The following is a 21,043-nucleotide window of genomic DNA, read 5'->3' on the forward strand; positions in this document are numbered from 1 at the left end:
AAAGTTTTGTTTCCTTTTTTTTTGTGTGCTCCCATTCCATCTTCGTAATTTGCTTATTTATTTACACTAATCTGAAATAAAGATGAAGGGTTGGTAAATCAGAACGTATATAAATGACATGACCATTATTAAGTAAATAAACTAACTGGTTGCATGAGCTATGGCTTTTTATATTGATATGATTGCACAGTACTTATTTATCACACTACCGAGGATGATACGAATCAAACGTATAGCGTGCTTTTTAAGATTGTCAATCGGTTTTAGAATACGTACTTTAACTGTGTAGTAAACAACGTCGACTGTTTCAGTAGTTTACTTAGTTTAATTATTCATACAAGTTTCTTGAATTTTAACCTTATTTAAAATTCGATAATTGATACTTGAAACCGTCGCTACATGGTGAAACTTCATAATTACAAAATTGAGGGAAAAAAGATAATTGTAGGTTTCACTAACACACTTACTCAGGACTATGGAAAAGAAGATAGTACATACAATTTAATACAGAACCCCAGAGCTGAACCCCAACTGTAAGGCTTACGTTCCCTCACTTCGCTTCGTCAAATAAACCTTGCTTTCATCTTTTACTTTACCTCCTACAAGTACACACTACTAAAATCTGTGACATGAATACATTATTATATCACAACTAATCTCCATGCCAGTGAATGGTTTGAATTTCGCGCAGAGCTACACGAGGGCTATCTGCGCTCTTCGTCCCTAATTTAGCAGTGTAAGTCATCACCACCCACTGCCATCTCTTGGGTACTATTTTACCAACGAATAGTGGGACTGACAGTCACATTATAACGCCCCCACGGCTAAAAAGGCGAGTATGTTTGGTGTGACGGGGATTCGAACCCGCGACCCTAAGGTTACGAGTCGAGTGCCTTATCCACCTGGCCATGCCGGCCTTTTTCAAAAAGAAAATATGAGCACTAAATCGAATATGGGGGAGGGAACAAGTCGATTCTGGTTGACTCGTGTAAGTTATGCTTCCAAGTTTTTTGTTTTTTTCTGCACGGTAGAACTACCTTTAATACCTAGTAGGTTAGCGCCCAGTCTGTGCGGACTTACGACACAAAAACCGTGGTTAGGTTCCTCGCGTTGAATAGATAGTCCATTGTGTTGGTTCACTCCGAGGAAATAACACAGCCTTTTACATTTTATTCGAATGAACACTTTCTTCATTTGCCCTCAGAACAGCTAAATAACAGTTTTATTACGGACGGATTACTTTTGTTGGGAGATTAAGGCCTCTATTTCATGTTCTACACATATTCAGGTTCTTTCTTCACTGACTTACCTCCACCAACCCTCAGTTTTGATATACCGGTCCGATTTCAAATTGGAACTTTTTTACATTAATACATAATCATGGTTTTTCACGTGCAACTTACTGTTTCATTTGGAATACGCTTTAAAAAATAAGACGAGGACTTAATACCTCATACATACAACATTACAGTGTGAGAAACCGTGTTGCACCTCATACACCAGTAACAACACGGATGCAAAGTGCAAACAGAAAGATAACAATAATGATTGAGGAAGTTGCAATAACAACAAAAAAAACGCATTCACGTTCGACGCTTGAACTAAATAATGAACAACACATTCATTGCGAATGCGCTACCTAGCGAGAATAACTTTGAATTGTTTTAAGGAGAAAATTAAATTAATAGAGAGTCGTTTTTATCTTTTTACGCATCTTTTTCAGTACATGCTCTCTGAATGGACGTTTGATTTGTTTTTAAATTTTGACTCCAAGGTTTTATCATGCTATTGTTTCGTTATTAGAAAATTCTGATAAATACAGCCATGTTCTGTCGTGACGTACTCCTGCGCATATTCACTGCTAGCCAAACTCTCAAGGCCAATGAACACAAAGAAAAAATATGCATTTTGCGTTGTTAGACTCAACCACTTATTTAAGTAGAGTTTTGAAAGATAAAAATAACAAAAGGGAAAATAAAAATAAAAACCTTTTTAGCATTTAATACGGAAAATGTGAACACTATGAAATTAGCCTAAACACTAGCTGGTCAAAGGTTTAAGACCATACTGAAACGAAACGTTAATCGGTAAACACGTAACGAAATTTAGTCATTTGTGTTCAAGCATCAGCGTTGTCAACGTCTCCCACTGACATCTCTTGTGTTACTTTATGGGTAAAAACATGACAAAGGCTGAAAAGTTGAAAGAGCTTGAACGTGGCAGAATTGTCGAACTGTAAAAGCAAGGTCTCTCTCAACGTGCCATCGCTGGTGAGATTGGGCGTAGTAAAACTGCTGTTGCAAATTTCTTAAAAGACCCTGAGGGATACGGAATGAGAATTTCAAATGGTCAGCCCAAGAAAATTTCGCCGGCGTTGAGCAAGAGGATTTGACGGGTTGTCCTGCAAGACACCAGCCGATCGTCGAACCATATTAAGGTCCTTACGGACGCAGAATGCAACTAAAGAACAATAAGATGGCATCTACGAGAGAAAGGCTTTAAAAACCGTAAACGTCTTCATAGGTCAAGCCTCCTTCCACACCACGAAACATTTCGGTTAAACTTTGCTGAGAAGACCAAATATTGGACGTAGAAAAGTGGACGAATGTTTTGTTCTCTGATGAGAAAAAAATTTAACCTGGATGGTCCAGATGGCTTCCAACGTTACTGGCACGATAGGGATATCCCAATGGAGACATTTTCTACACGACACAGTGGAGGAAGTTCCATCATGATCTGGGGTGTTTTCTCCTTCATTGGAACAATGGAGCTTCAAGTTATACAGGGGCGTCAAACAGCGGCTGGCTATATTAGCATGTTGGAGAGAGCATCCATATTGACTGAAGGCCCTAGCTTGTGTGGAAATGATTGGATCTGTCAGCAGGACAACGCTGCAATCACAATGCCCGCAGGACAAAAGACTTTTTCATGGCGAATAACGTGATTCTTTTGGACCATCCAGCGTGTTTGCCCGAACTGAACCCCATTGAAAATGTTCGGGGTGGATGGCAAAGGAAGACTATAGAAATAGACGTCAATTCCAAACAGTGCATGATCTTCGTGAAGCCATCTTCACCACTTGGAATAACATACCAGCCAGCCTTCTGCAAACGCTTATATCGACCATGCCAAAGCGAATGTTTGAAGTTATTCGCAATGATGGCCGTGCAACTCACTACTGAGATATCTTGTTGGGCATTTCCTACCCTGTTTAGGACTTCTTTTTAGTATGGTCTTAAACTTTTGACCAGCTAGTATTTAGGCTAATTTCATAGTGTTCACATTTTCCCTATTAAATGCCAAAAGAGTGTTGTTTAATTTTCCCTTTTCTTATTTTCATCTTTGGAAGCTCTACTTAAATAAGTGGTTTAGTCTAACAACGCGAAATGCGTATTTTTTCTTTATGTTCATTTGCCTTAAGATTTTGGCCAGCAGTGTATATTTAGCTTATAGCTTTATTTATTGTGATGTAAGCTTTGGTATCTAAAGCCATTTACATGTCCTGCTAGTAGATTTTAAAATATTTTATTCAAAGTGATATGTTTCCTAACTTTATTTTCACAACAAAAGTTTATTTATTTTGTGCTTTATGTAAGAATTAGGTATCATTTCATATATACTTCTTGTTTCCCATTTTATGGACGAACTCAATGTACAATAGCTAGAGGCGGTATTTGAAGTACATAAAATAAAAATTCAACTGATTATTTATTTTAATATATATAGGTGAATAATTGCTTTGAAAATATAGTGTTTTTTAGTTTTTCTGTTTTCAGAGAGCTGTAACAGTAGTTTTTGTTTACAGTTGAATGTTAATCATTTGTAACATGTTTAATGTAAACATCGTTCAAAGCAAGTATTTTTGTGAATTTTTTTGGCTAGGTGCAGACACGTGGAAGTGGATTTGCGATAACCCCAAAGGATATTTATCGTAATTGGTTTAAAACGCCATTTTCTTGAATTGAACACAGTGTGTTTTGTTCACAGGGGAAAAAAAATTGACCAAAGCCTTTTGTTATATGCACTAACGCAGTGATAGATTGTTTGGAATTGCGCAGTTTTCCGTTTGTTTCATGAACCATTAATATTACAGGGATATATTTCTTTTATTAGTCAATAAATTAAGACGTGTATTTCGAGTCAAACATTGTTATACATATTGAAATTTAAAATTATCATTATAATTGTAAACACTATTCGCGTGTTGCTGAGGTATCATTTTTGTAGTAAATTACATGTTGATGTTAGAGGATTAAAAGCAGGCATCTAGCCAACAGCGCCACCTACCGCTAAATCTTGGGCTACGCTAATCGTGATAAAAATGGTGGAGTGCACAACCAGACAAGAACCGTAGTCTGGCACGCTAACCACTAGGCCACGTCTTGCCTCTCTTTTCATAAACAAATGTAAGAAATTTGTTTTTAAAAACTGAAGTCAAAATTAAGGGCAGCACGCGATGCCTTTAGTAAGTCAGTGTTAAATCTGTATCATAATATTACTGCACCAAAGGATAAAGATAATGTGGAACACATTGGAGCTGAAACTACCCCAAAATGTGCCTTAGCCTTTCTTGTAGCCCTCCCCTACACACCTAGAGAATGGCCAATATTAAAATTGGTTTATTTCCCAAACAATACAGTGTATTGTCTAGCACACCTCAGCCCTCTCGTTGGCACTATTCATTCCCCTATTTTATTTGTTTGTTTGTTTGTGTTTGCTGTTTTTTTACGGTAAAAATATGTAATAGTTAAATACGTCTACTCTTGTAATCATTTCTTGATATAACTTAATTTTCTCGTGTTTCTCTCTCACGAAAATGTATATAATAAAAAGAGTGTGTGTTTGCTTATGCCACATCAGGCTAGTTGCTGAGTCCAGCAAGGGGAATCTAACCCCTTATTTTAGCGTTGTAAATCCGCAGACTTACCGCTGTACCAGCGGGAAATATAATAAAAAAAAGCACATTCTGTTTTTGTGTGCACGTGTGAGTGATGCATACAACAGGCAAAAATTTAAGTTTTCACGTAAAACTATAAACATTTTCTTATGAACATGTCTATTTTTAGTTAAGCACAAAGCTACACATCGGGCCATCTGAGCTCTGCCCATCACGGGTATCGAATCCGGTTTATAGTGTTGTAAATCCTCCAGTGGGAGATTTGTCAATACGTCACATTCTGTTTCTTTTGATTAATGTGCCACGTTCGAGTTCCATTATAGAATAAAAACAACAAAACACACTTAGCACTCTTGGCCCGCGGGAAAATTATAAGTAGCCTTCAAATCGCACCTTTCGAATAGAGTAGCCTAAAATTTGGCGGTCGGTGTTATTGACTAATTGCGTTCTCTCTAGTGTATAAACTTACAATTAAGAACGGTTATCACAGGTAATCCATGAATATCGGAAGCATTTAACTTGCTACTATTTACACAAGTTAACAATTCTTGTTTTTTATTACTGCATATAAAACTATTGACGGTGTTTTTTACAAAGTAAAGTGTGTTTTTTTTGTTCTTACAATACGGAAGATTTACTTTTATCACAGGTTCAAAGTAAACAACTTTTAAATACATCGCAAGATTGTTGAATACTCGAACATTCTTTATCGTTAACATTCGAGTTCTTGGGAATGATCGCATTAGTGATCGAAACGTCTTATCTGTTCTGAAAAGAAATCTTAATTATTGTAAAAGCTGTAATCTGTAATAAAATTGATCAGTAGCTAAACTCAAAAAAACTTTAAAGTATCGTTTCGACAGATGAAAAAAATGTTTTCAAGTCAGTGTTTTTGTTCTTTTTATTACGACAGTCACTAGGTTAAATAAGGTTATAAAGCTGTATTTCACTTTAAAATATAAGTGTTATTTCTTCGATTAGTGGATTATATTCCGTTTGACTGCTATACGTGCCCATACTTGTAGAAATAAAAACGTGTGAACGTTAAATAACGGCAGATATTCAAGTTTTTCGGCAGAGTTTGACTAAAGTATCGAAGCCGTTAGTTTGCACTCGAAAAATGTTTTATTTTCTTCCTGAATTACAATTGATTACAAGTAGTATTTAAATTAAAACGACTTTTGTTTTATGAAATTCACTCGTAAAACTAAACTGTATTTATGTACAGTAGGGTATTTTTTACTATCTTTGAAACCAAAGAGGAAAAATAACTACATCATAAAAAATGGTACAAACGTTTTTTTGTTTGTGTTTTTGTAGTATGAGTTTATCGGTATGTGTGGGACATACTATAAAAATACATGGTTAAGTGCTTAGAAAGTCTATAAACTGCTACTTGGTACTGTAGAAATGTGTGACTGCAATGTTTTTACAATACATGGTTTAAAAGTTATTAACAACCGTTGATATGTTTTTACTTGTAAACCTTGAATAACGTTAGTGAATCACATACATTTCAAAAGACTGAGCGTAATGATTGTAGACAGAGCCCTTCATCATGTGTGGCTACTAGGCCTGACCAATGTCTCCAAGTTGTTTATTATTATATTATATTATTAATATAACTATTATTATTTATTACTGCTATAGATTGCTCATTTATGACTGTGTTTTGTGTATTTATCCAAAGTGACATTAACGATTAGGCTCAGAATGAAACACAAGCTTCTGCAGATATGCCAACCATTACGATTTGAGCGTAATAATTACGATTTTGGTGTATACATTACGAGTATACGTTCATACAGACAAATATTACGACTTGTTGCAACTCCCAAATTATTATATATTATATAAGCCTATGTAATAAAGTGATAAATTGTTCCCCCAGGGCTTGAAAGGGGTGAAAAGAAAATTTCTAGTGAGATACAAATAAATTTTAATAATAAATAAGACATAGTCCAAATGGCTACTTGCGATAATCATGTTTGTGCTTGAAATAATAAAAAAAATATTTGCATCTCCGATGTCTACCAATAATTTGAGTGCTGTGTTTCTCCATACTGGGTATGTGGGGCAATCCATAGTTACGTCATCAGTGCTTGTCAGCCAATCAGCGCTCGCGTAGATGGGTATTTCTCGTTTTCTGAGCGGCATAGAAACACCAATGCGATCGTTCACAAGTTGGAAAAAAAGAGGCCTCGTTCACCAGATTGTCTTGAATCAAAAATTTAGGAAAGAGTATAGTGCAAAATATCCGGTCATTGCATCAAAAGTCAATGACAGTCATGATTTTTCTGTGGCGCATGGCGGGATGAACGATTGTTCCAAAAATACAAAATCGGCATCTCACCAACAAAAGGTTGAGGCGAAGACAAAAACGATGCAGATAACGACATTTATGTGTAAGAATTTAGAATATGAAACCATAAATGCAGAAGTGATTTCACGCAATTCGTCATTGCTCATAATTTACCCCTAGCTGTAGCCGATCAAGAATTTTTTAAAATTTATTAAATACACAAAACACAGTCATAAATGAGCAATCTATAGCAGTAATAAATAATAATAGTTATATTAATAATATAATATAATAATAAACAACTCAGAGACATTGGTCAAGCCTAGTAGCCACACATGATGAAGGGCTCTGTCTACAATCATTGCGCTCAGTCTTTTAAAATGTATGTGATTCACTAACGTTATTCAAGGTTTACAAGTTATTTTTTGATAGGTATAGTTATCCAATGTTGTTGTTGTTTATAAGCTACTAATTTTTTAAAAGTTATGCATTTTAGGTGTAATTTTGTTAGTTGTTTAATTTTATCGATTGTGTTTTTTATTTTTTTTAAGAGTATAAACTCGGAATATGTCAGCTGAGTAGCCATATTATCGTTATCAATTCATCTTTACCAGAGGTAAACAAATGGCAGGTTCATGATTTTTCGGCACTAAATATTGGTATTTCTTTGCTAATAATCTTTATCTTACAGTGAGTCATACTAATTGGGTTGAAAATAAATACGTACAGCTATGAATCTAGTTTTTAGTTTTATTATTTTAAACGTCTCAAACTGGGTGTTATTTCCTATTAATATCTAGGCCTACTAGCCTTTTTACAGTTCGTTCGATGTCTACAACTCGTTCACGTTTTCGTCGGGTTATACTTTGTAAAACCCTTATTAGATTTACACTAAAGAAGTCATGTGCCAATGAGTTTGGACCTTATGTTACAAATTATATCCATAATTAGTCATATTTGTTCTGACGACATGGTTTTCTCAATTGAAACTCAGAATTAACATAACGAAATGTTCATTTATAGATAAAATATGATTTTACATTGAAATACAAATCTGTTTCCTGGTCCTGCCGTTATGCCTAGAATTACAACTGAATATCAAAGGAAGGAAAAAAGAAAAATGGTATTTCTAATCTTCTGAATTTACCACTTTTTTTTTTTTTTAATTACACTTAGGTTTAACTGCTATGTTCAAGAAGTTTGACCGCACCAATATTGTGGCTGGGTTTACGTCTCTTTGGAGGGGTAATGTTGTATCGAATGTTTTACGATATTCACAAATATTGCAACAACTTTCCAGTGTTAGACCTAACTACCACTTTAGTGTGACTTTAGCATGCAAGTAGTAATGAAATACATATGTAGACTGTTAAATCGGAAGGATAACAACCGAGTGGATTACATAGCTTAATAATGCTTATGATTCCACAAGAAAAGTAAACTTTTTGTTACGTAATGGGTTCGAGTATATCTGTAGTTGTTGATGTTTTTAATAAAATACGAATTTATTATTCTTAACACAATTTAAATTCATTTCATTACACGTTTTTATACCTGTGGCTGGATCTAATCCTAATTATGCCAGAGAGATCACATTTGGATTCTAGTAGCGTACAAATTGTTGCACATTTCACTGGATGAAGTCATGTTTGCATAATAAGCGAAGGTACCACTGGATAATAAAACTTAATATATTTATGAGCGTTACAATGGAATACTTTTTAAGCAATTAAAACTATGACGTTTCATCCCATAGATGGCAGGCCATATATAAACATTGTATATGAATGAATATCCTAGACCACTACTTTCATCTCTAGTAATTATATCTACTATAGTTTAACAATATGTTTTTGCATTTATAATTACCGCAAATATTTATAATTTAACAGAAGCACTTCGGAGAATACACTTGAATACACATTAATCACACATCGTTTGAAAACGACCCGTTCCTATGGGTTCAACGTCATAGTTTTAATTGATTAAAAAACACTTTTATTATAAAGTCAATTACTGTATTAAATCGTACTATAGTGTATATTATGTATAATTCTAAGAGCTTTAAAGAGCTTGTTTCTGAATAGTCTAATCAAATATAATCTATTCAATAGATTAATAGCATCAATAATATGTACTATCCAAATATATAAGTTCATTGTGGCGAGAGTTTTGTTTGTTTGGAATTTCATTCAAAGAGACAAGCCTTTATTTAGCAGTGAAAGACCAGAGGAAAGGCAGCTAATTGTCATTAACTACTGCAAACTTTTGAGCTACTCTTTTACCAGCAAATAATGGGATTGATCGTCACATTATAACACTTACATACCCAAAAATGTGAGCATGTTTAGTGAGACGAAGATTTGAATACGCAATCCTCAGATTGCGAGTCGAGAACCCTAACCAAATGGCCATGCTTGGCAGTATGGTGAAAAATATGTTTCTTTAAGCAAAGTCACATCGGGCTACCTGCTGTGTCCACCGAGGGGAATCGAACCTCTGACTATAACGTTGTAAATTCGTGAGGAAAATGAAGAAAAAAGACAACTAAACTACTATGCGAACTTTAGTTTTTAACACCAAAACACAAAAAAACGTAACTTCCATGCTGGTCCTTCAAGTACGGTTTCTAAAGTTTTTGGTGTTTGCTTTTTCAAGTAAGACCTTCTTATATTCTCAAAAGTTAAAAATTATAAAATATTTCTTATAATCAGTGTGGCACGTGAAAACGTTCTTACACTCACAATGTAAGTAGCTACGTGGTAGTAATCAGTATAATATTGGTTATTGGCCAAGTATGCCTCTTTTGTCGTAGGTATTGAAACTATCAGAACACAGTACGAGTATAAACTACAGTAAAACTCTTGATCGAGAGAAATGGTTGTCGGCAATGGTTATTGCGAATAATTAATGCATTCTTCTAATCCTTGATATCCATAAGGTACTAGGTAAATAATGTGGTATTTAAAAATATAATACGTCTAATAATATTTTATGACAAGTATGTTTAATTTTTCTTTGCCAGCTTGGAAAAGTTGACATCATAACTGAAATTAACGAATTTGTTTTCCGTTATTGGTTTTCTGGGAAGTTAGAATATCAACAATACTGACATTTGCCAATCCTTGTAAATGTCGTATCTGTAATTGCTAAGGTACGAAACAACATTTATATAAAAGTAAGAGTAATGCTGTTCAATGTGTTAATAAACTTAATAGTGTTAATCATACTCGGAGAAAACCATAAGTTCTTGGAGGGACATTGAAAAAAAAATAAGAAAAAACGAGAGGAAAAAGAAAAGACGGAAGAAATATGGATCTGACAGAAACACCGTAAAAATATCGAGATTAATTTTTGTTTTTGTTTTTCTTTATCGTCGGAACGCGAGTGCGTGCATGTCAGTAAACAATTGAACAGTAAATCAAGTGAGATTATGCAATGACCAATGCAATTGTGTATCAATTTTATTTTTACGTCTCGTTATGATTGAATAATGAATATATAAAGATTTTTTTCTTCTGTTTTTATAATTAATATTTATCGGATGATGTTTCATTACATCGTGACTTTTATGGACTGTATAAGAATCAATTATCTTCAGAAAGAAAGATTGTGGTCGGTCTTATCGATCAAGAAAACCGAAATCCACATTTGTCTTCTGGACATAGTTTGTCAAAATGGATTAACGAGAATGACATCTCTCAACTCCTTCCAATTCATTCTCAGTTGGTTGAAATATTCATTACTGTTCCAGCCACATCCTGTTCTGCTCAAAAATCAATCTCTGCTTTACATCGAATCAAAATTTACTTACTTTCTACTACTGGACAAGAAAGACTGTCTCATGTCGCCATTTTGCTTGTTTATTTTTTAATTTCGCGCAAAGCTACTCGAGAACTATCTGCGTTAGCCGTCCATAATTTAGCAGTGTAAGACTAGAGGGAAGGCAGCTAGTCATCACCACCCGCTGCCAACTCTTGGGCTACTGTTTTATCAACGAATAATGGGATTGAATGTAACATTATAACGCCCCCAAGGCTGAAAGGGCGAGCATGTTTGGTGTGACAAAGATTCGAATCCGCAACCCTCAAATTAATAGTCGAGTGCTTTAACCACCTGGTCATGCTGGGCCATCGCCAATTTGGATATCGAATGGAAAATAAATTTTTTAATGGAGAACAAAATGGATAAGATTAATGCTTTTGCTCATCAGAATTATATTTGGTCTTACACGTTATATGCATTAGACAAGTAAAAACAGCTACAATGAAAAATTTGTTTACGGTTTTTGATTGTTTTGAATTTCGCGCAAAACTACTCGAAGGCTATCTGCGCTAGCCGTCCCTAATTTAGCAATGTAAGACTAGAGGGAAGGCAGCTAGTCCTCACCATTCTCCGCCAAACCGTCGGGATACTCTTTATGAACGAATAGTGGGAGTGGCCGTAAGTTTATAACGCCCCCACAGCTGAAAGAACGACCATGTTTAGTGTGACGGGGATTCGAATCCTCGATTCTCAGGTTACGAGTCGAGTGTCTTAACCACTTGGCCATGCCGGGCTTTTGAATGTTAATAACAAGGACATGATGTTAACTTTTTCGGTGGATTCAGGGTACTGACCCCCCCAATTGGGAAATCTGCACTGCGAGCCTTATGTTAGTTTAGTTATATTTTCCCATTTTTAATAGGGTTAAAGCAATATCTAGTTGATTATAAAACGTTTTCCAAGACACATAAATTCATTTTTCCATTGGAAAAAAATAAAAAAATTACACAATTGCTGTAACAAAGTTTATACAAAATGTGTTTATTTTTTCGGTGAAATAGAAAATATTTTGTTCGTGTTTATTTACAAACAAAAGTGAGCATATTACAACGTAATATTTGGAAATATATATATTAAAACATAGTAAATTTAAATTATTAATTTAAATATAAAATATTTCTGGATGTCAATACTATTCCATTATAACATCTTTGAACATTAACTTATTATTCTCCCAATACACATTTAAATTAATATTTTTACTAATAAATAAAACGTTTTTATTTTAAGATCTCACTGCCTGAAGTAAGCCAGGCTTATACAAATAATTTAAGATAGAGAAATTTATTTATGCATTTACAAGTATTCATATTTCTGCATCATTTACTACTAACATACATTAATACTGAATATTCTATAGATCATCTTCATGGATATTAAATGATTTACGTTTTGTTATCCATGCTAATGAAGATATATAACCACAAAGATTAAAATGCTGTCCAGGGTTTGAGTCCCTATAATGCACAAAGGTTGACAGCTTAATGGGGAACTCTGCACTGAAACAAGTTTATTTCCATAGAATACTTAATGCCATTATTATCTTTTGTGCTTCAAATATCATTGAAATAAAATTTGCACATACCATATGTATAACTTGGTTAAAAAAACAACAACTTAAGTCTTCTTCTGAAACAAAGCCAGTTTTCCCAAGTCAAAAAATAATAACAAGAAGACATAATATATTCTTTGGTCCTTTTTGTAGGCTATTATATACTAGAATTAAATTCATTATTAATGTTATCTAAATACCTGAAATAAAAACACATTGGAATGATAGTTAGTAACACAAATAAAAGGATACGTGCAATATATTATATACTTTCAAGCAACATCTAGAATGACAACTACTTTTCACTTCATTTTTACACCTTATGGAGTTAGTTTTTGGTGTTTCTATAAAAAGTCAAGTTTTTATCAGCACATTTACAATAAATGTGTAAGAAAAAGCCGGACGGTTAATCACACTTACAGTATTTATATTCTGCAAGGCAGACAGTTTAATGTTTAGAAATTCTTATGCACTTTACAAACACCATTTTCAACAGAAGCAGAATACAGTATGTAGATTTCAACAGCCTCCATGAAGGCTAATCTTCGATACAGATTCAATTTTACTTTACTCTTTTAGGCATTAATAATAAATGTCTACTCAGAGGTCACAAATATGAAAAACCATTATGTCTACCAGATGGAGTTTTAATAGTATCAATAGGTTGGACAAACTTGTATTCGAGGACGTGTACTCATCTTGGAACGATGAGGTAAAGATTTAGTTTCCAATTCATTATTTTGTTGATTACTGGACTGCCAAAATAATACTTTTTTGCTTCCATAATCAAAGTAATTTGATACTGGTCTGATTTTCTGTCCAGTAGAAGACTTGCCCCTTTGTTTCTGATGAGGAGGATTCTTTAATTGATTTTGTCCGAGTTCTAGCAGCTGGTGCTGAACTTCTTTGTAGTTCACATAATGACCGTATTTGCTTGGATGAAAAACACCCGATATGTTTCTTTGTCTAGCAATAAATAGATGTGTTAGTACTTTACATAGGTCAGCAAAGCTTAATCTATTTCATTATCTATAAGTAAAAGATACATATACATACTTTACTATCATCAGAAAAGCCTAATCTGTTTCCTTGTCTACAAATAGAGAGTACTTTACATGGTCAAACAATGCCTAACTCTGTAATATTTTTATCTGTAATATTATAAAACTATAAAGTCAAGCCCTGTATTATATGTAACCTTTTTGTTTTAATAAATTCTAAAGTTTACTGCAGTCAATCTATTTATATACATCTCCTAGCAAGAAACTAATATAAATTAGTTCTGAATCCAAACCAGACTATATATAAAAAAACCTTAATAACAATACCAACCATATAAAGACGTAACCCAACTTCAATCGTATTTTCTACTGAAATCATACCTTTTTACTTCTTTATCGATCTCAAAATTATTCAGGATATCATTCTTTTGTCTCTGTACAGAAAAATTTAACAAATCAGTATTCATACACACATTTCATATAATAACAAACATAGTTAACGTTTATAAGCAGAACAATATTTTTGCATTAGAAACAACTTTAAAACTACTTTCAACTTGTCAAATAGAAGTGAGTTATCAAAGTATTTTCTACTATTACACTTATAATTTTACATTTTTGTCCTGAACTTTTAAGTAATGTAATTAACTTATTTATTCACAAAATATAATTCATTATTTTATATTTCTAATCTAATGCGTAATTTCCAATATATTTTAATAATAATAATGAGAATAAACTGAACTCTTAGATCATGAAAAAATTATGGTTAAAACCATCTTGTTCTTTCACATTAAACAGATAATCATTATAGATCTGTAAAACTGTATTACATCTGGAAGAGTTTCTGAAAATCTGTATTAATATCTATGTGCAACTTTCACGTGTTCAGTTACGAAAATGTGCGACTCTTTCCCTCGTAGTCTTATCTATTATACAAACATTATTAAAATTTTATCATAAAAAATCCTCATTTAAATCCTAAAAAATATTTCTGGATCTTCACTGCCTTATTCCACCAACAAATGTCCTTAACCATAGACAACAAAGGTTGTGGATTTGTATACCTGTCAGAGAGCTTAAGGAATAGAACAGGATCGTCTAGAATATCAGTTGCCAGTACTTCCTATACACAAGTCATGATTAGTGAAACATTTCTTGAGTATTCCAAATATTTAGAACTACATGCAGTCTTTTTAACATGCCTATTTCTGTATTTAAACAAAAGCAGGAGGCTTCTTATCATATATGATATTTTAATATTTACCTTGGAACTTGTTTCTGTTCACCATCAGACAATACTACAATGTTTTAAGACTGTAATTTAGCGTCAAGTGGTTATTGTTTTTGCCATTAGAAAACAATAAATGATTCGCAGGTGTGAAGTCCTTTTTCTATTATGTCAAATGGTGTGAAAATGTAAAACATCCTTATCACTCTTTAGGTAACAGTGATTTGATATTTACATGTAGACCATCATTCTACCTCATTATGTAAACATGCTGATGTAATATATCTTTTTTACTCTGTTAGATTATAATTAAGGTTCAGATGTATTTGGTTGGAAGAATATTCTATGAATAAGTTGTTGTTTTTATGAACCATGCATGTATTCTGACTGTGCACTGTTTGAAAACATACATAGAAGAAATTTATTCTATGCAAAAGAAAATATCACTTTTGTATGATTTCACAACTATTCCAATGACATAATATTTATGTTCCAAAAACATGTAGGTCTAAGGAGTCTTGACAAAAATGAAATAGAAACCCTATAACCCAAACACTTTCGAAAGCATTTTGATTATAGGATATAATATTTACATATCTTTCTTACCACATTTAAAACGTGATTGCTAATTTTATTCATTCATAAAAGGCTATTAAACTAGGTCTTTTCATTTTTAATAAGGTGAAATGATAAAAAAAACATCTATTTCAGATTTTCCTCACTACATGGGAATCAGCACAAGGCTGTAGAAAATATTGTTCATTTAGAATCATGGGAAATGTTTCCAGATGGATGCTTTCTTTTTGATGTATAATTTTAGGGTCAATCTCTATCATTAGAAATAGAAAAGTGAATGAAATCAGAAACCTTATTAATTTTATATTTGTGATTTTAAAATATCAAATACTTAAGAACACTTGTCTCCTTACCATATTTTCCAGTTGGACTGGAATTACATTTTGATTTCAACATTAGATAATGCCAACTTTAATTATGAATACACATACACATCATTACAGGTTAAAGACCAACTATCTTGGTCCTCTCTTTCACACGCACCTCTTCTTGTCCATTCACGTGGTAATGGCCTGACCATTGTTGGTGTTTAGCTACAAGTAATACCTTATTCTTTTGTCTAGTTCTAGGTAAAAGGTGAAGGGCTGGGCCAAAACTTTCTTTACTGTAAGTCTGTTCCCACTCTTCTTGCCTCTGCCTCTCTACTGCTTTTCTGTAGTGCTCTTGTATGCTTGAGAAAAATTTATGTCAGTATTTGAAACAAAATGTTAAAAGTTTTTCATTATAACTTGATGTGAAGAATATTTTGTATTATAATCATAATCTCTACACAACTTTATCTTCCTGATTAAATTGGTACAATGAAAATGTTTATTTTCATTCCATCATGCCCATTATTTCAAATTACAGGTTAAATATTGTATATTATTGTGTACCAGTAAAAGCATATGATACTTAATCAAAATACAGTGTAACTGACAAAAACTTAAATGCAAAGGATAATTTTATAGCCTGCTAATCTAATAAATACTCAACTTTATAGTTATTAATTCCTAAGAAAATGTACTTCCTTTGTCTTTTGTTGGGAGTTTAAAAGCCAATATTAAAAGTGATCAATATATACATCAGATGATCTTATTAAGTACATAAATTCATCACATCAGTAGCTCTAAACTAACCACAATGGCAGATAGTACTGGCAGCTCTATCCCATTGGTGTGGCTTCCTGTATGCAGTGACAGGACCTCCCAGAAATGTGCCCATCCTATCTTTGCCCCTGATACACATTGGAAGCCATAGCAATCCATGTTTCCTTGGGTTGTACCATCAGTTTCTCTCTACCTGTCTCTTGGAGAGACCTATGATCAATCAGACCGTGATGCTCTCATTGAACAGTTGCTGTCTCCCATTTTAATCCTGGGAGACTAACAGAAATAATCCCCTCTGGGGTGGTGCTGGTATCGATAAGAGGGGTTGTTCTTTAGGGCACTTTCTCTTGGATCATAACATTCCTAATTTCAATAATAGTACTTACACCTATTTTAATGCACCCAGTCAACTTTTACTGCTATTGATCCCCTTTACTTTTCTCTTATTTCTATTGGGGGTTGAGAGTGACCCATAGGGCAGTGATCATTTTGTTATTATTCTGAGAGAGATTGGCCATGATCATTGCCATCCAACCCACATGCCACTGTGGAAGCTTGATTAAGCCAAGTGGCCCTCTCTTACTGCTATCTTGGAACTTGATTGTGCAATCATCTATAAGCCATCAACAGATGAATGCATGGCAGCAGTAACTGACTGTACTGTCTAAGCAGCTGCTCAGTCTATTCCTACGGCATTTTGCAAAACCTCCACTTCTGCAGGTTGCATGGTCATTTGCTCATTTTTTAACATTTTTTAATAGGCCGGCATGGATTCAACACTTTTTCGTTCTTTTCCCACAGGAACTTGGAAACCCTTAGGGCTGTATCCTGAGTGTCACACTTTTCATTATAAAGATTGATGCCATCAGTGGACATCTCCCCCCTACAGTTGCAAACAGTATCTATGTCAATGACTTACACTTCTCATGTCAGTTGGCAAACATGAGGTTTATTGAGAAGCAGCTACAGACTGTCCTCAATCATTTACTAAAGTGGACCACAGCAAACAGTTTTCCCTTTTCTTGCTCTAAAACCATTTGCATGCACTTCTGCTACTCACGGGGTATTCATCTGATCCTTAGCTCTATCTCAGAAAGGATGTGCTTCCTGTGGTCCCTGAGGCAAAGTTCTTAGGCTTATCTTTGACTGTAAGCTGACCTTTATTCTTCACATCAAGCAGCTCGTGTCAAATGTACAAGGGAACTGAACATCCTCCATGTCCTCTCTTCCACCTCCTGGAGAGGGGATCAATGTTCTATGCTAAACGTCTATTGTGCTCTCATTCAACAGGAACTGGACAATGTGTTTCTGGGTATATGGCTCTGCAGGACCTTGGCCTTGATGATGTTGGGCCCTGTTCACCATCAAGGGCTTCAGCTCTGCACAGGGGCTTTCCACACTTTTCCAGTCCAGAGTTTGTACACTAAGTCTCATGAAACTCCTTTACACCTCCACTGTTTGCAACTATCTTTACTGTATGCTTGAAAACTACAGCATCCCACCTGGGGTTGTATTTTCCTACTTCAGTGGGCCACGCTTTCTCAGAATAGACAGTCTGCCCTTGTCCCTTTTTGCCTTCATATCCAAGCACAGTTGGCTGAATTGGGTCTGCCCTCGGATAACGTTGCTGTCTCCACAAGACAGCCCATCCCACCACAGCTTATTACCATCCCTAAATGTGACCTTTCTTTGAGTCACTTTTTTTCAATCTGGGACTGATGCACCAATGTGTGATCTGTGTGACACCATGTCACAACAGCCAACATTTTACTGTCATGCAATCATTACATCCATGAGCAACACCATTTTAGACATATTTTTTGTCATGGGTTCACCCTTGATGTTAGACAGTGTCATTGGTGATAATGACACTGTCCACCTCAGCTGTGATTTTAAATTTTTAAGGGCCATTGGCTTTTGTAACTCTTAAGTTTTTAATTCAGAAATTGGACTTTGTTTTGTTTCTACATTATTCCATTTTACAGTTTTTAATAATTTTACTTTTATTTTTAAATTTTTACTGTTTGTTTGGTACAGATATATAGCCTAGTTGCTTTGTGCCAATAAACACTAAACAACCAACCAACTAGTACCTCTATCATAATTAACAAATACAGAGCAAGAAAGTTTGATGGTGATATATATTTCACTTAACTGAAATAATTGAAAACAGTAATAATTAGAAACACTACTTCTGATTAGTTGAGTGCTCTTGTAACAATTGATTGAGTCGTAACTTCAATCAATAGATTGCTGGAATAATTGACTACAGTAATAATTATAAATGTTAAATTAATCAATTTAATCTAATTTCAATTCATTGATTAATTTACAGAAAAAAAATCAACAGAATTACTGCTCAAAGGTAATTGATTACATCAACCATGTCTACAACAGAGTTGTGTCAGAAGTTTCTCAGAGTGAGAAATAACTAATTTTGTGAATTACATTTAGGTGTATTTCTCTTCTGTTTCAAATTAACCATCATTTATTTAAAATATTAAAATTGGATACTTGATGTAGTTTAAGGCAATCTTCTAACCAGATTCCTGCAGCAGTGTCTAGAAGTTAGTTACTACATGTTGTTGTCTTATTTCTGTAAGTTTCATTTCATTAACTTATTTTTCTAATTATCAACTAACCTTTTGTACGTTCCATATATGTTTTCTTAACTACATAATTTCTTTTTTGATACACAAGTCTAATGTATAGCAGTATCAGGATTTATTTTAGCAGTAATTTTTATTTCAGCATTACCTCTCATAGCAATGGAATATTAGCAAGTCCTATAAATTATGTCTAATTTCTTGATCTTATAATCAAGATTAACATAATAGTTTGAGTAGTTTTTGATATAAGCTATTAACGAACAATACAAAAAGGCAATAATGCAGCTTGTGAACAATAACCATTTTACGAACATAAGTTTTATTTAAAAGTTTTCTTTAGATGTCTCCTTGAAACGTTTTTGATAAACAAGTATTTTGATTAACATACAAGTAATTAATTTATAAACTGCCAATGACAAGTTTGCAGTTTTTCTACTATCTTTGCAGCATAGTTCCATATAGTTAGCCAGTTAATATATGGGCTAAATCTAATAAATATTATATTAAAATTTATTCCTAATATCTGTTTGGATTAAATTCATACTTTATAACACAACCACTATACTCTACCTTTCCTGTTCTTCCAGAGTATCTTAGCATATATAGGAGAGTTCTTATTTTGACTTTTCCTTAGATGACTTGCCTATATGATCTTGTGTTAACTTCTTATATTTTCCAAACCTAGCTAAAAATCAAATATACTTCTATTATCAAATTTAAAAAATATTGAAAATTGTTTAACAATTTTATACCACTCCGAGATCTTGATAGCTTTACTTATTAGAGCCTCTGTACATTTTCCTTCACTTGATGGTCCGACTTAAGTAGGATGGTAAAGAAAACACCCAATTAAATATTACTTATAAGTAAAATATTCAAAATTCTAATTAATTTTTCAAAACACTGAATTAATGTCTGAAATGAGGAATTTAGCTCTGATAAGTGTGATATTTTGAAAACCATATTTTCTTTAAAGTTAGTTCTCTTAATTTCATCTCAGCTATTTGTTTGAAAGCAAAACAACATTAGACTACCTGCAGTGTCAATTGCAGGGAACTGAGCCCTGAATTTTATCATTGTAAGTCTGTAAACTTACTACTATGTCATCAGGGCCCTCTCGGTTTCGTTATGTTTTCTGCAGTCAAGTAACACATCACTGTTATTGTTAGCACTCTATCTCATTACCTAAGTTGGTTGGTTGGTTTAGTGTTTTATGGCACAAAGCAACTAGGCTATCTGCACCAAACATCTGGTAAAAAGTTAAAATTCAAGTGAAATTCATAAAATGAAATTAAGGTAAAACAAAACAAAGTTTAAAAAAAGCATAAATAGCATTAAAACCAATGTTTATATCTAGTCTACAGTGGTAAGAGAAAAACTACAGTAATACAAGTTGTAAAGGACTTTCTGTAGCATAATTGTAATTATCATAATTCACCAGGAAGAATAAAAGGTAAGTTTTTAGAAACCACCATTAGTCACCTGAAGTTGGCCTTTCCAGTCCTGGTTTTGAGTTATTTGATGTTACGACTATTTTCTAATTTCAAATCAAACTAGATGTACTTTTAGTTCTTAAAAGGGAATCACATCAAAAAAGGTTTTAGTGTATAAATTAAAAAAGAACTTAAATAGCATTAAAAAGATTAATGGCCTTTAAAAAACTAAAAACATTTCCAAGGTGGACAGTGTCACCATCCCAAATAACACTGTCTAACATTACGGATAAACCTTGGGACAGAACATGTTTAAAATGGTACAGTCATTGAGAGTCATAAAGACGGTAAAATGTGGCTGATTGTGACCTGAGTGTTACACAGACAACACATTGGTGCATCAGTCCCAGATAAAAGAAAACAATCAGTTAAAAACTGTGACCAATGCATAGTCTAGTTAGAACAACTTCTTTCTGATCCTTATGGTAGCAAGACAACCAAAGTCAAATAGCGGGTTTTATTTGGAGAA

At 33.7% G+C, this 21,043-nt stretch overlaps 2 protein-coding genes across 10 annotated transcripts in view; one reads left to right on the forward strand and one right to left on the reverse strand.

The window, feature by feature from the left end:
- Window positions 1-21,043, forward strand: part of LOC143233605 (UDP-glucose 4-epimerase-like) — a 56,176-nt gene that overhangs the window by 22,713 nt on the left and 12,420 nt on the right. For 2 of the 3 annotated variants that reach the window (XM_076469992.1, XM_076469991.1), the window contains exon 9: window positions 3,883-8,717. The exons of the other annotated variant lie outside the window; for it this stretch is intronic. In XM_076469992.1, coding sequence (XP_076326107.1) covers window positions 3,883-3,935 — 53 coding nt within the window. In that variant the 3' untranslated portion in view covers window positions 3,936-8,717. Of the gene's footprint in view, window positions 1-3,882; window positions 8,718-21,043 lie in introns of those variants that run through there. 3 annotated transcript variants of the gene reach the window in all.
- Window positions 11,990-21,043, reverse strand: part of LOC143233604 (partitioning defective 3 homolog) — a 69,389-nt gene continuing 60,335 nt past the window's right edge. For 4 of the 7 annotated variants that reach the window (XM_076469984.1, XM_076469985.1, XM_076469986.1 and 1 more), the window contains 3 exons: window positions 15,868-16,054; window positions 13,959-14,011; window positions 11,990-13,542 (listed from right to left, as the gene is read on the reverse strand). In XM_076469984.1, coding sequence (XP_076326099.1) covers window positions 13,233-13,542; window positions 13,959-14,011; window positions 15,868-16,054 — 550 coding nt within the window. In that variant the 3' untranslated portion in view covers window positions 11,990-13,232. Of the gene's footprint in view, window positions 13,543-13,958; window positions 14,012-15,815; window positions 16,055-21,043 lie in introns of those variants that run through there. The other 3 variants (XM_076469988.1, XM_076469990.1, XM_076469989.1) reach the window with 3 other exon arrangements.

Source organism: Tachypleus tridentatus, chromosome 12, assembly GCF_004210375.1.
Source record: "Tachypleus tridentatus isolate NWPU-2018 chromosome 12, ASM421037v1, whole genome shotgun sequence".
Classification (NCBI taxonomy): Eukaryota; Metazoa; Arthropoda; class Merostomata; order Xiphosura; family Limulidae; genus Tachypleus; species Tachypleus tridentatus.